The sequence below is a fragment of the Brassica napus genome, chromosome C8 (assembly GCF_020379485.1).
Source record: "Brassica napus cultivar Da-Ae chromosome C8, Da-Ae, whole genome shotgun sequence".
NCBI classification, from domain to species: Eukaryota; Viridiplantae; Streptophyta; class Magnoliopsida; order Brassicales; family Brassicaceae; genus Brassica; species Brassica napus.
Window position 1 is genome coordinate 39,010,430 of NC_063451.1, and position 12,947 is coordinate 39,023,376.

General features: G+C 38.9%; 3 protein-coding genes across 3 annotated transcripts; 1 reads left to right on the forward strand and 2 right to left on the reverse strand.

Moving 5' to 3' along the window:
* The first annotated feature begins 1,835 nt into the window (after nt 1-1,835).
* Nucleotides 1,836-3,521, forward strand: LOC106416288 (protein FATTY ACID EXPORT 1, chloroplastic-like). The gene is made up of 6 exons (XM_013857147.3): nt 1,836-2,053; nt 2,334-2,568; nt 2,701-2,868; nt 2,995-3,041; nt 3,124-3,164; nt 3,262-3,521. Exons 1-6 carry the CDS (start codon nt 1,955-1,957, stop codon nt 3,359-3,361), a joined length of 690 nt encoding a protein of 229 aa, XP_013712601.1. The 5' UTR covers nt 1,836-1,954; the 3' UTR covers nt 3,362-3,521.
* An 84-nt stretch (nt 3,522-3,605) lies between these two features.
* Nucleotides 3,606-6,028, reverse strand: LOC106415887 (eukaryotic translation initiation factor 3 subunit E-like). Its single transcript, XM_048764744.1, has 8 exons — nt 5,697-6,028; nt 5,469-5,623; nt 5,080-5,307; nt 4,876-4,997; nt 4,541-4,760; nt 4,313-4,455; nt 3,992-4,129; nt 3,606-3,913 (listed from the first exon to the last, which is right to left on the reverse strand). Exons 1-8 carry the CDS (start codon nt 5,914-5,916, stop codon nt 3,814-3,816), a joined length of 1,326 nt encoding a protein of 441 aa, XP_048620701.1. The 5' UTR covers nt 5,917-6,028; the 3' UTR covers nt 3,606-3,813.
* Nucleotides 6,029-11,617: 5,589 nt separating this feature from the next.
* LOC106413301 lies at nt 11,618-12,709 on the reverse strand. Its single transcript, XM_013854100.2, has one exon. The coding sequence runs from the start codon at nt 12,707-12,709 to the stop codon at nt 11,618-11,620; it is 1,092 nt and encodes a 363-aa protein (XP_013709554.2).
* Between the last annotated feature and the right edge of the window lie 238 nt (nt 12,710-12,947).

The following is a 12,947-nucleotide window of genomic DNA, read 5'->3' on the forward strand; positions in this document are numbered from 1 at the left end:
CGTTATGCTAATTAATTTAGTTTTCACCTAAGTTTATATTTGGGTTTTTAGTAATTAAATCCTTCAACTAAAAATAAATCGTAAAAAAAATCCTCAACTAAAAATCCTGTGAAATAAACCCTCAACTTTAATTCCGTTAAGATATGTTATCCTCCGTCTAAAAAATCGTGAAGGAGGGTGACATACGTTAACGATTTATAAGTTAGGGTTTATAATGTTGAAAAATTAGTCGATGGATTTTTTTACTATTCAAAAATAGTTGAAGGGTTTTATCACTAAAAGTTATTAAATGTTTTAAAATCTTTATTATCATTTATACATTGCTTTAGATTGATTTATAAGCCTTTAAAACTCATTTATAAATTTTAATACATTACTTTATAACCGATTTATAAAGCTTCATAAATATTTTAATACTTTTACATATGATTAATACGGTCTCACAATGATTTTATATTTTTTTAAAAATTTCTGCTATTTGTTAGGATAAAATAATCTAACATTATTGACTTTATAGATGAATTATTCTACTTAAGACTTAATATAACTGAGAAACTTTAAATTATTTGATAGCTGACAATGACAATATAAACACTTAAATTTCCTTATAACATTATTGCCAAATATCAAATAATTTAATATTTTGAAGTTATATTAAGTTGTAAGAAGTGTTGAAAATTCTTAATTTATTTTGTATAAATTAATTTTATAATAAAGTAATGTATTAAAAATTAAAAATTATTTTAAAGGCTTATAAATCAATCTAAAACAATGTATAAATGATAATAAATATTTTAAAACATTTAATGACTTTTAACGATAAAACCCCTCAACTATTTTTGAATCGTAAAAAAACCCTCAACTAAGTTTTCACCATTATAAACCCTTAACTTATAAACCGTTAACGTATATCACCCTCCGTCAAGATTTTTAATACGGAGGGTAACATACGTTAACGGAAGTAAAGTTAAAGGTTTATTTCACGGGATTTTTAGTTGAGTGTTTTTTTTAGGATTCATGAGGGTTTAATTACTAAAAACCCTTTATATTTCAATAAAATGAATAGAAAATCCACATTACGGGGCCTTTGTTTGAGACTGGTGATATGTTTTGATTTTATAACTTTGAAACGAAATAAGCCCAACAACAAAATAAGCCGAACAAAAAGAACCTGAGACTAACCCCAGCCCACTTTAAAACTTAACCGAAATCGAATCATAAACCAACTAAGCCGAAGAATTAACAACCATTCTCAAAGATAATTTAAGTGGATTAAAAAAAATCATATCCAAAAATTCGAAATCGAATTCCAAACATCTAAAGAAATAAAATAAAATAAAATAAACTGATCTTTTGAAAATTTTGATGATAATAGTTTTAATTAAAAAATCGGAAATCAAAGCAAACCGCATCAAATTGATGATACTAAAATACAAATCAGAAAGTTTCAGGTCAAGTTTACAACGGATTGTTCTAAATTGACGAAGATGGTTTCAGAACCAGAAGAACGGTCAATTTTTACAAATTATTTGGAAGATATAAAGACCTTGAAAGCAAGATTCCTCAGCTCAGAAATCATTTATGTATCACATACGCATAATTTTAAGGTGGATAGTCTAGCTCTCGTGTAAAAATGCAACCGTTTTTCGTGTCGGTATGGTTAAATCGATATAAATTTGTTTAAGTCGATGATTAAAAAAGAAAAAAAAAATACAAACCAGAAAAGTCCCAACAAAATAAATCCAAACGATAACTACCAACTTTGTAATGCGCGTAATTCCTCGCCCACATCTGACCGTTCGATATTTTCAAACCCCAACGGACGGCCACGATCGTCCAATCAGCATCGTCTTCAATTTCAGCAAGAGAGAGTCCTTAACGCCGGCTGAATCAATCAATCAATCAAAAAAAAATCAACCACTTTCATCATCATCGTCGTCTCAGATTTCGAAAAATGGCAGCGAAGATCTCCCAGCTTGCTTGTTTCTCCTCCACCAACCGCCAATTCCACTTCCAGAACCGATCGTTTCGAAGCCTTAGGCTCCGTCCCGAGGTAAATTTCTTCGAGTATCTCATGTAAAGGACCGAGCTTTCTTCGTTTTGATCTGATTACATTGATGCCCAGTATCGTAATTTCCTGATTGCTGTCGAAAAGCGACGAGCTTGATTGGTTTGAGTCGTACTCAGAGACTTAGAAATGGCTCATCTTTTGGACTTGAATTGCATCCTTCTTTGATAGCTCGAAACAAATCTTATTCAGTTCTTTGCTTGTCGCTCTATGTGCCTTTTTGAATGCGTTATCTGAGCTAATAATACGCTTGGCATGGTGGCAGTCTTTTGTAGTTAGAAGCGTTGTTGATGGGAATAGCTCGGAAACACCAGCTTCTCTGAGCTATGCAGCTGAGGTTTCGAAACCTTTCGTTGAGAATACAACGAAACCGTATTCAGGAGTGGATGAATCTGTTACGGGGAAAGAGGTTATCACAGAGTCGGTAGAGGAACATGTTGGCTCAACACAGCCTAAAAGAGCAGCGAAGATCCATGACTTCTGTTTTGGCATTCCTTATGGTACTTTTTGCGACTTTCTCTCAAAAAAATTGAAATCTTAGCGTTACTGAGCTGCTTGTTAAAGGTCTTAAAGCAGACCATATCAGAGTATTCACTGTCAAGGTAACTTATTGGTGTTATTTTACTTCTCAGGTGGTCTGGTTATGAGTGGAGGGTTACTTGGATTTGCGTTTTCTCGAAATCTTACAAGTTTAAGTACTGGGGTCCTCTATGGTGGTGGCCTTCTAGCTCTTAGTACGCTGAGCATGAAGATTTGGCGACAGGGAAAATCTAGTTTCCCTTATATTCTAGGTCAAGTAGGTAATCTTCATCTACTATTAGTGGATATATGGAAAGAAGTGGGATACTAAAAAGTGTTCATCTCTTAACCAAGATCACTATGTCCACATTGTGCTTACTCATTCTTTCGATACAATAAATTTGCAGTGCTTTCAGCTGTCGTCTTCTGGAAGAACTTCACAGCTTACTCTATGGTAATTCATCGTCTTTGTGATCATGCTGATTGTTTAAATGTTGCTTGCTTGACTTCAACTGCTTAATGTTGTACTTTTGCAGACTAAGAAGCTGTTTCCTGCCGGGCTATTTGCTGTCGTCAGGTGAGAAGTTCTTTTGTGATCTATAAGAGAGTCTGATGTATCTTATCTTTTACTGGCTTCATCATGCACCCTTGTGTTCGTGTCTTTTTCATTGCAGTGCTGCTATGTTGTGTTTCTATTCGTACGTGGTGCTCTCTGGAGGAAACCCACCTCCAAAGAAACTTAAACCATCTGCTACTACTAGCCCTTCATACTGAAGAAACTTCACATAGGTTAGATTCAAAGATGGAGATCTTCTCTTTTGGTGGCTCTTGTGCGTTTGATTCCTGGTGTAATTTTATACTTTAGACTTTTGAGGCAACAACTGTGACCTGTTCTTTCCACTGTCGTAATTGAAAGTTTTGTTTACTGGTAACATATGCTATGCTTGTCTTCAATCTTAATCTAATTAGAATTGCTCATATTTTGGCAGAAACTTATTTTGGCTTAGTCACAAGTAAATAAACCTTAAAAGCTTTGATAGTAAAATAACCTTCAGTAGATTAAACAAAGGGTTAATCTGGCTAACAAAATTAAGAAAAAGTCTGAATCCAACATTAAATAGAACTTTTGCAAAGAAGAACATCTGTGTAGGCATGATTCAAAGGTCAAAAACAATTGATTCCAGACAAAACAAAATCTAAGGATAGAGTCGACAGCAAAATTATGATTAACGAGCTGCTTGCCCCTGTGTGTGTTTTAAGAGCTGAGTCACTAACTCGTAAGTCCGTCCTGATAAGGCTTTGGTGTGGTTAATCAACTGCTCATGCCTGCATTACGTGGGAAACGAGTTTAGATTATAGAATTTTCAGACATAAGTGACTACTATAAGATGGTATTCTTCTTACACGTTGGGCTGAGTAGGCTCCATGATTACGGTTCCTGACTCGGAATCAATCTTGGCATCAAGCTTTGAGGTGCGGATAAGGTTCACAATCCATCTCTCTGCCTCCTCATAGTTCAGATTCAATTTCTCAGCAAGCACCCTGACAAGGCCATGATATTCTCAATATAAATACAAAGTTATACTACAAGACCACACAAACACTTCTTTCTATCATCAAAAGCAGCCAGGACTAAGGATTTTTTTATGCACAAGGAGTAGAAAAAGGTACTAAAATTGAGCAGTTCCATGAGAAGTGGACGAAGAGAATAAAGAGAGAACTTACCCCATGTCAATTCGCTGATGAATTCTGCAATAGGTTTCGAAGATAAACAGGCGGGCATTTTCGAGAAACTCATCTCTCAGTGGTACAGTTGAAAAGTTTCCATTCTCTACTCGCTTTCCAAGGAATGGATCGTTCACAATGACCTGCATCATAGTAGCATGTTAGACTCTTGATTGTATTATCCTACACCATATCCAGAAATACAAAATACATGTGAAAGGCTTTTACCTCTTCACACTCTTTCATCTTCTTTTGAGCCCCATCAAAGTCATAATTGACAAACACACATGCCAAGAACTCGACAATAGGATCTTTGTAGGAGTAGTGCTCTTGCTGAATGACCTTAATGAACTCTTTCAGTTGTGGCCTTTTCCTTTTGTTGACAATGAAAGCAGTTGCCAAGTAACGCAGCAAGTGTGGAGCACTAGTTTGTATGGCATTCAGATACCTAAATAAATAAATAATATTAGTATACAATACCGCATAAACGGAACATAAGGATGTTACTTTGCTACTATATAAACCTGAACTAAGGAATAGCAAGGGACAAGGGTTGAACTTACTTGTCTTGGTTAAAAAGATCAATGATCTGTGTCCTTCCGTTATCATGGTTAAAGAAGATATAGAGACCCCAATGCATCAACCAAATCCTGTTCTGCACCTGGTTTAACGGCGACGCAAAACTCTGAAAAAAAAACAAAGGCTAATTAGTAAATATATATACTCACATAAAGCTACAAAAGCTAGAAGGAACTCAGAAACCAGACCTTTGAGTCAATAATATCTTTAACGCGGTTAAGCTCTTCAAATGCAATGTCCCAGTTTTGCATCAATATCTCAGATGCAAGCTTTCCCCACAAGGCGCTCAAACTTCTCTCAAGGTTAGAGCACAGAGTCCTATACTGGTAAAGGTAATCAGCAGCACCAGAATAGTTACCACACTCAAACTGAAACTTGGCGTACTGATACAACGCCTCAATCTGGTCCGGACCAATCTGATAGAAAAACACATCACACGCAACAACAACAAGTGAGTTCCTCAGAATACCAAATGCAAATCAGACAACCTTTTGTGCACAAATCAGACAAAATTTTGAGCACAAATCAGACGACTATCTGTGCAAATCAGACAACTTTACCAGACAAAATCACAAACCTGGAAGCGTTCCTTCAGCATCTGGAGATTATAGTGCTTATCAGCCCTAAGCTCCTGAACAGCAGCAGGGTTCAAAAGGAAAGTCACGAGCGGTGCAGCAGCCTCCTCCAGAGACTTGAGCCTCGCAACCACCTCAGCTCTCCTCTCCACCATGTCTATCACCAACACAAGACTCATCATCAATCAAACCAAGCCACAAAGACTCAAACTTTCAACAGACATTATTACCTTGAGGAGCGTCTTCGGTGTGGTATAGACTCTTGTGGATGTCCATGGCGTAATCAACCATGTTTGTCTTGTTCAAAAGCTCGATCTTGAACTTGAGGATCTGCTCATCGGGGTAAAGCTGACGCTCTTGGAGGAACTCGAGTATGGGGAACACCAGGTGTCTGTCTAGGTTGGGGGCTACTCGTGGTGTCAGGTCATAGTTCTCTTTGATTTCCGCCATCGTCACAATCTCTCTCTCTTGTCTCCGTCGAGCTCTCAAGACGGCAGAGATGGAGTTTTGGAGACGATGAGGAAACTCCTGTATATTGGAATTAGGGTTACCTCGAATAATACTTTCAGTATTTATTGGATAGCCCCTATACTTCTTATATATTCTTGTGACCTCTAATTTTTTCTTTTTAATAAAACGACACCGTTGCTACCGAGGGATCTTTATCATCTCCGTCGTCTTCTAACCGGCTGGTATATCGGAAGGCTTTTTTAAAAGAAAAAAGGAAATTAGCTTAGTTTTTAGGGAGGATGGGCGCACGGTAAGGAGATTTCATGGAGTGGTGTATGTTAGTATATTGCAACTAGGGTCAGATCGACTAATACATTCGGTTAGAACTTAGGAGTATCCAATCCGGATTTCAATTCGGTTTCGATTCAGTTTTGCCGGTTTTCTGATATTTTAGTTTATAATTGTTAAAACCATAGCTACTGTGGTTTGGTTTGGTTCGGTTTATATACAATTGATTTTTGGTTTGGTTAGGTTTTATACCAAAAACCATAAATATATTTGTCTTTTATAATATTTTGAGTTATAAAATAAAATACGAAGATATTGAAGTTTTAAAATATATTTTTTTGACTATTTAAAATAATTAGTAAATATATTAAATTAGTAATAATAGTTTTTATAGAATAAAAATAAGAAAATAGTAATCCATTATATTATTAAATAACTAAACATTACTGAACGTATTATATACTAAATCATTATGTTTTGTTAATTTGATAAAAATGAAAAAAAAAAAAATTAACTTGAAACAAAATATTAAATTACTAAAATCAATATCTTAAATATGAAGATCATATCAGTAAAATAAATGTATGTATATAATTTACATATAAGTATACTACTATATTTTAATTAATTAGTTTATTCGGTTTGATCGGTTTTATATACTAAATCATATTTATATACTACGATTTCTTAAAAATTAACATCCATTCCGTATATTCGGTAATACCACTTTCTTTATTTCAGTTCAGTTCGGTAACTCTTCACTATTTATATATTCCCCCCCTATATATTAAAAGAGAAGTCACTTTAGTGATTTCTGCTGACATGACATTAATATAGAGCTTCTCAGGAAAATTGTTATAATTCTATTGGTCAATTTTTTTTGAATTTTATTTTTTATTTATTTTAATCAATCGCTTATGTAGACAAGCTCAAAACTATTGTCGATTTCGTTAAGCCCATATATAGTTAGGGGGATAATAATTATCAATTTAATTTAGCCTTGAGCAAAATTTAGAACTAAGACAAATATTAAAAACTTTCCTTATTATTCAAACAGTAAACTTGCGCATGTTGATATCATATTAATTACATTTTTTTTTGTCAAGAATTTCATTCAAAAACAAGTCAAATGACTTGAAATCACACAAGTTTTGAAACAGAAAATAGCAAATAAGACATCAGTAGATGCCACAAGGCCAAAGCCTTAAACAAAAGAACCCAAATAAAGCGTTTAACACAATGTAAACAACTCCAAAGACCACTAGTTTCGCGGCCATCAGGCGGATTCATGACGATCAGCACTATGGCAGTGCTTGGTTTCTGATAGCAGGAGATAACCAAGAAGGGCCTCCATTAGCAATGTAAGATTGGTAACATAGGCCTGTAGTGACACTAGCGGCAATCTCAAACGCTAATGAGTTAACTCCCTCTGCTACTAACACCACTTGACAATAATCAAATTGGTGCAAGGAGCAAAGCGTACTCGATAGCAGTATTGGTACATTCGGGAACAATCGAGGGTTGTTAATGGCATCCAAAACAAGCGGAGATGAGATTTCAAAGATTACCTTTTTGAAATGTAAGTTGTGCATGTCCGTGCATGCCCGTAGAAGAGTGCACAACCCTGCTTCAAAGGAAGAACTCATAGGCAATAAAGCACTCCTACTATGCACCAGTGGTATGCCGGTATGGCTTCGAGCAATACAAGCTGCTCCACCCTTCAACAGGGGATCTACCCAAGACGATGCTACATTACACTTAGTAATTCCAGGAGGAGGTTTTTGCCATTTACTTCTTGCCTCAAGATTAGTCATTTGCGATGAAGGACCGTCTCCACTGATAAGTGACATATTTAGCCACATAGTAGCTTCGTTTGACGCTTTTGAGAAGATCAGTTCAGCATCCTTCGTCCATTGTTCAAAGCAAAACGAGTTACGGGCTTTCCATATTTGCCACATGATCCAAGGAAAGGCTAGGCGAGATTCATTCTCTTTTGGTAATTTCCTGCTCACCGACATCAGATGATAGAAATTGAGTCACACCGAGTTGACAGAAAAACCACCAGATGGCATAGGAAAACCAGATCTTGTCCATACTTTCTTCGCAACCTCACAGTGGAAGAGGACATGGCATATTGTCTCCTCTGACAATCCGCATCTGAAACAAGTTGTATCTAACAAGATCCCCCGCGACTGCAATATACTTTTGACAGCTAACGCTCCCGACAGTGCTCTCCACATAAAATGTTTGATCTTAGGTGATGTATTGGTCTGCCACAGATCTTTCCAAAGTCTTTTTTCTATTAGAGGAAGACCTGGAGAGGGAGGAAGCTGCATTTCCTGCAAAGTCTCAGCTAACTTGTAGCCACTTTTTGAATTGTAGATTCCATTCCTTGAGAAACCCCACATCTTCTGGTCTTGATGAGCTAAATCAATAGGAGCCTGCAATACACGCTCAACATCCTCCTCCACTATTAGTTCTCGAATTCTTGGCACACTCCAACTTCCTACTCTCGAATCAATCAAATCACTCACCATCAGTGTGAGATCAACAATCGCATCCTGTCTATACATAGGGGGACGAGCTCTTCCATCTACCAGCCAATTATCTGACCATAGCCTAGTAGTCTCCCCGGAGCCAATCTTGTGATATAACCCTTGTGAGAGAAGCTCCCTACCATGAATGATACTACGCCAAGCAAAGGATGGTCTAGTTCCTATGCTGCACTCCAGAAAATCAGTTCTTGCGAAGTACCTGTGCTTCAGAATCCGAGCCACCAGTGACTCAGGATTAGACCAAATTCTTCAAGCTTACTTTGCAAGTAAGGCTTGATTAAACTTCTCAATATCCTTGAATCCAAGACCACCAAGCTCTTTGTCCTTACATAGCTTTTGCCATGCCACCCAAGGAATTTTCTTTTTATTATTTCCAGAACTCCACCAAAATTCCACCATAGCACTAGTCAGCTTAGCACACACATCCTTTGGCAACCTAAAGCACGACATTGCGTAAATAGGTAGCGCCAACGCCACAGATTTCAAGAGAATTTCCTTCCCACCTTGTGATAGAGATTTCGAGAACCAACCCCTCAGTCTCCCCTGTAGCTTTTCCTTAAGGAAGTTCAGCATCTTGACTTTAGAACCACTAAAGCACTCAGGTAAACCTAAGTAAGACCCTTCACCACCTTCCTGGTCTATACCTAAGATACCTTTAATCTCTTCCTTCGCATCATGAGGAACCTTAGAGCCAAAGATTATCGACGACTTTTGCAAGTTAATCATCTGACCTGATGCATCTCCATACTCCTTAAGACATGTCAGCACTTCTGTTGCTTCCAAGATGTTGGCTTTGCATAAGAGAAGGCTGTCATCTGCAAACAACAGATGGTGAACTGCCGGGGCTGAAGCTGAGAGCCTAATGCCATGAAGTCTACCCGCTTCCTCAGACGCATTGAGACAAGACACCAAAGCTTCAGCGCATAAGATAAATAGAAATGGAGAGAGCAGGTCACCCTGGCGCAGACCTCTCTCAGGTTTGATAAATCCATGTGAATTCCCATTCAGCAAAACAGAGAAATAGACTGTCGTGACACAAGCCATTATCCATCTAACCCACGTTCTCTCAAAGCCCATCTTCTCAAGAAGCACCTCCAAAAAGTTCCACTCCACACGATCATATGCCTTGGACATATCGGTTTTTATCGCCATGCATTCTTCAGACACCTTCTGATTAGTTCTCAACCCATGCACCATCTCGTGTGCGAAGATAATATTGTCTGAAATGAGCCTCCCAGACACAAAGGCTCCCTGAGTTTCAGAGATGATGCTCGGCAAAATTGCCTTCAGCAGTTTGCTCAATATTTTCGAGATGATCTTATATTGAACTGAGCAAAGACTGATAGGTCGAAGATCCTGCATTCTTGTCGGCTTGGTAATTTTTGGCAAGAGACAGAGCTGGGTATGATTCCATCCATCTGGCATAACAAAATTCTTGAAGAAACCACTGATCTCCTCTGTCAGCTTCGGCCCCACTATATGCCAAAATTTTTGATAGAAAATTCCAGTAAGTCCATCTTCTCCTGGAGCACTACTGCCTTTAATGTTGAAGGCTGCCTTTCTGATCTCTTCTGCTGAAACCGGAGCAGACAGCATCACATTCATTGCCGGAGTAACCCGCCCTTGAAACCCAGTGAACAAAGCTTCCAAGTCGAAAGGGTTAGAACTCCTAAACAAGTCCCGAAAATACTCAACAGCTATGTTACCTTTTGAACCCTCCGAGAAATTCTCTTGTCCCAGCTCATCCAGGAGCATCAGTATACGATTTTGAAGTCGCTTCCCAGCCACGCAATTGTGAAAAAACTTAGTATTTCTATCACCAGACCGCAACCATTCTTCTCTACACTTCTGCCTCCAAAACACCTCTTCCTCTCTTAAAGCTTCAGCCAAGTCCATTTTCAGCTTCCTCGTCAGATTATATGAAGGAAACCTTTTAGCCACTTCTTTCTCCAAAGCCTCCTTTAGTTTCGAAATCTTATTTCTGGAGTTGGTGTCAGAATAACGCTTCCACTTCATAATACTCTTCCTGCATCGTCCTATGTGTTCCATAGTATTGCTCTGATCTAAACCTTCTGTCCCCCAGCTCTCTTTAATAATCTCTTCAATACCAGCTTTATTCAAGTATCTTTTGTCAAAGAAAAAACGACTGCGCTTCGGATCATCTCTTTCTAAGGCAAAACATATCCTGATTGGACGGTGATCTGAAGCCCATAACTCGAGGTATTCCATACTTTATCTTGGAAACAAGGAGAACCACTCATTATTCCCAAAACTGCGATCAAGTCTACGCTGGACCCATACTCTTTCTCTCCAACCACCCCAAGATAAGCAGTTACCTGTGTATCTTAGCTCACGTATTTTACAATTTTCAGCCATGTTGCGAAAATCCCAAAAAGAAGATTCATGCCTTTCAGCCCCACCAACTTTCTCCTCCTTAGTCATTAGCTCATTAAAGTCACCAGCTAGCAACCACACCTCATTTCTGACTAACCCAATGCGAGTCAAGCGTTCCCAAACCTCCTGCCTGTTTGCTTTGACAGGATCCCCATACACACATGTAAGAAAAAACTTGATTGACCCAAATGTAACCTCCATATCAATGATCCTCTTATCCGCTGAGAGAATCGACACCGAATAGCTATCTTTCCACATTACAGCAAGCCCACCACTCAAACCAACCGGCTCCACCGTAACTAACTGATTGTAACCCATTTTTTGCTGCAAACCTTCCATGAACACACGTTTCTGTTTTGTCTCCATAAGAAATAAAAAATCCGGGTGAAATTTTCTCCTAAACACCCGGAGTTGTTGTTCTGTCTCAGAGCTACCTGCTCCTTAACAGTTTCAACAAAAAATACTCATTGCGGCTGCAGCGGCTTCAATACGGAAGCCACCGAAGAATTTGTGTACTTTGGAGTTTTGTTGTCCACGGCCGAAGCTGACTCACTCTGCTTCCTCTTCGAACCATTTGTAGCCGTCTGATCTTGATCTTTCAAGGCAGGCCCAGCGACAGAGTTCCTTTTCGTGGAGTTTGCTTTCCTCTTCCAATATGGAGGCCGGATCCTTGGAGCTTTGCCCAAGCTTAAGTTTCCGGAAGCACGCCCCTCCGAAGAGGGGCCAAGCTGAAAACCTGACGACCCAAGGATAGGGGCCGACATGGTATCAGGAGCTTTAGCAGATGATTCAGCTTCATCTTCAATACTTCCAAGCAGCAGCTGAGCACCAGCACGAAAAAGCTTACTACTATCTCCCTGATAGTTGATGTTTTCAGGGAAGTGGAAAACATGACCCTTGCCTTTATCAATCTCATTCGTAATCTTTATTAGTCGCGAGGACGATTCTCTTGCATTGTCCTCAATGCCCTGTCGCACCCTCAGGATCCTTGCATTGCGCTCAGTCTCATCAGAATGAGATATGTAGAGCATAGCCATCTTCTGGTCAGTAGGGGATAGTTCAGGGAACAGGGGTGCAAAACCCGGTGGAGCCACCAACGCTTCACCTCTCGCTTGGTTGATCACCGCAGGCAGACTAGGAATTTTATTAGGGATAATCGCAGAACTCGAGCTCCCACCATTAGACTTTATCTGCCCCTTTCTGAGTAAAGGACACTGGATCTTCTCATGTGTTAGCCTCAGACAGTGAAAGCAACGTTTATGAATCTTTTCATAATCATATTCAGTGGTGACAGTTCCACCTGATTTCAGCGCCAACTTCCTCGCCGCTTTAGCTGGGTTATCCACATGGAAAGTAATCTTTGCCCTGATATACTCTTTAGTATGGGATACTTTTGGATCATAGGCAATCACCTCTACTTTACCTATCTCCGAGGCAAGCTTATACATAGTTTCCGACGTGAAGTGAATCTGCGGAATATTCCGAATACGGATCCAAATCTCCATTGTGTTCAGAAAGTCCACAGGAGGAGAAGCAGTCCATCTTTCAAGCACCATTGCCCAGTGATTATATGATCACGGACGATCATTCAGAACAGTCACCAGATCTTCCTCTCTCTGAAACACAAACTGAAAACGATCACGAGATAACGCGATACCTCGGACCCTTCCATAAACCCTCCACGCAGTGGGCATATAGTCGATCATGCGAGCCATGGATTGGCAATCTGGGTTGAGAAGGCGACCAAGTACACTGGTCTCATTCGCATCCACGACCGTAAACTGAGGACTGTCC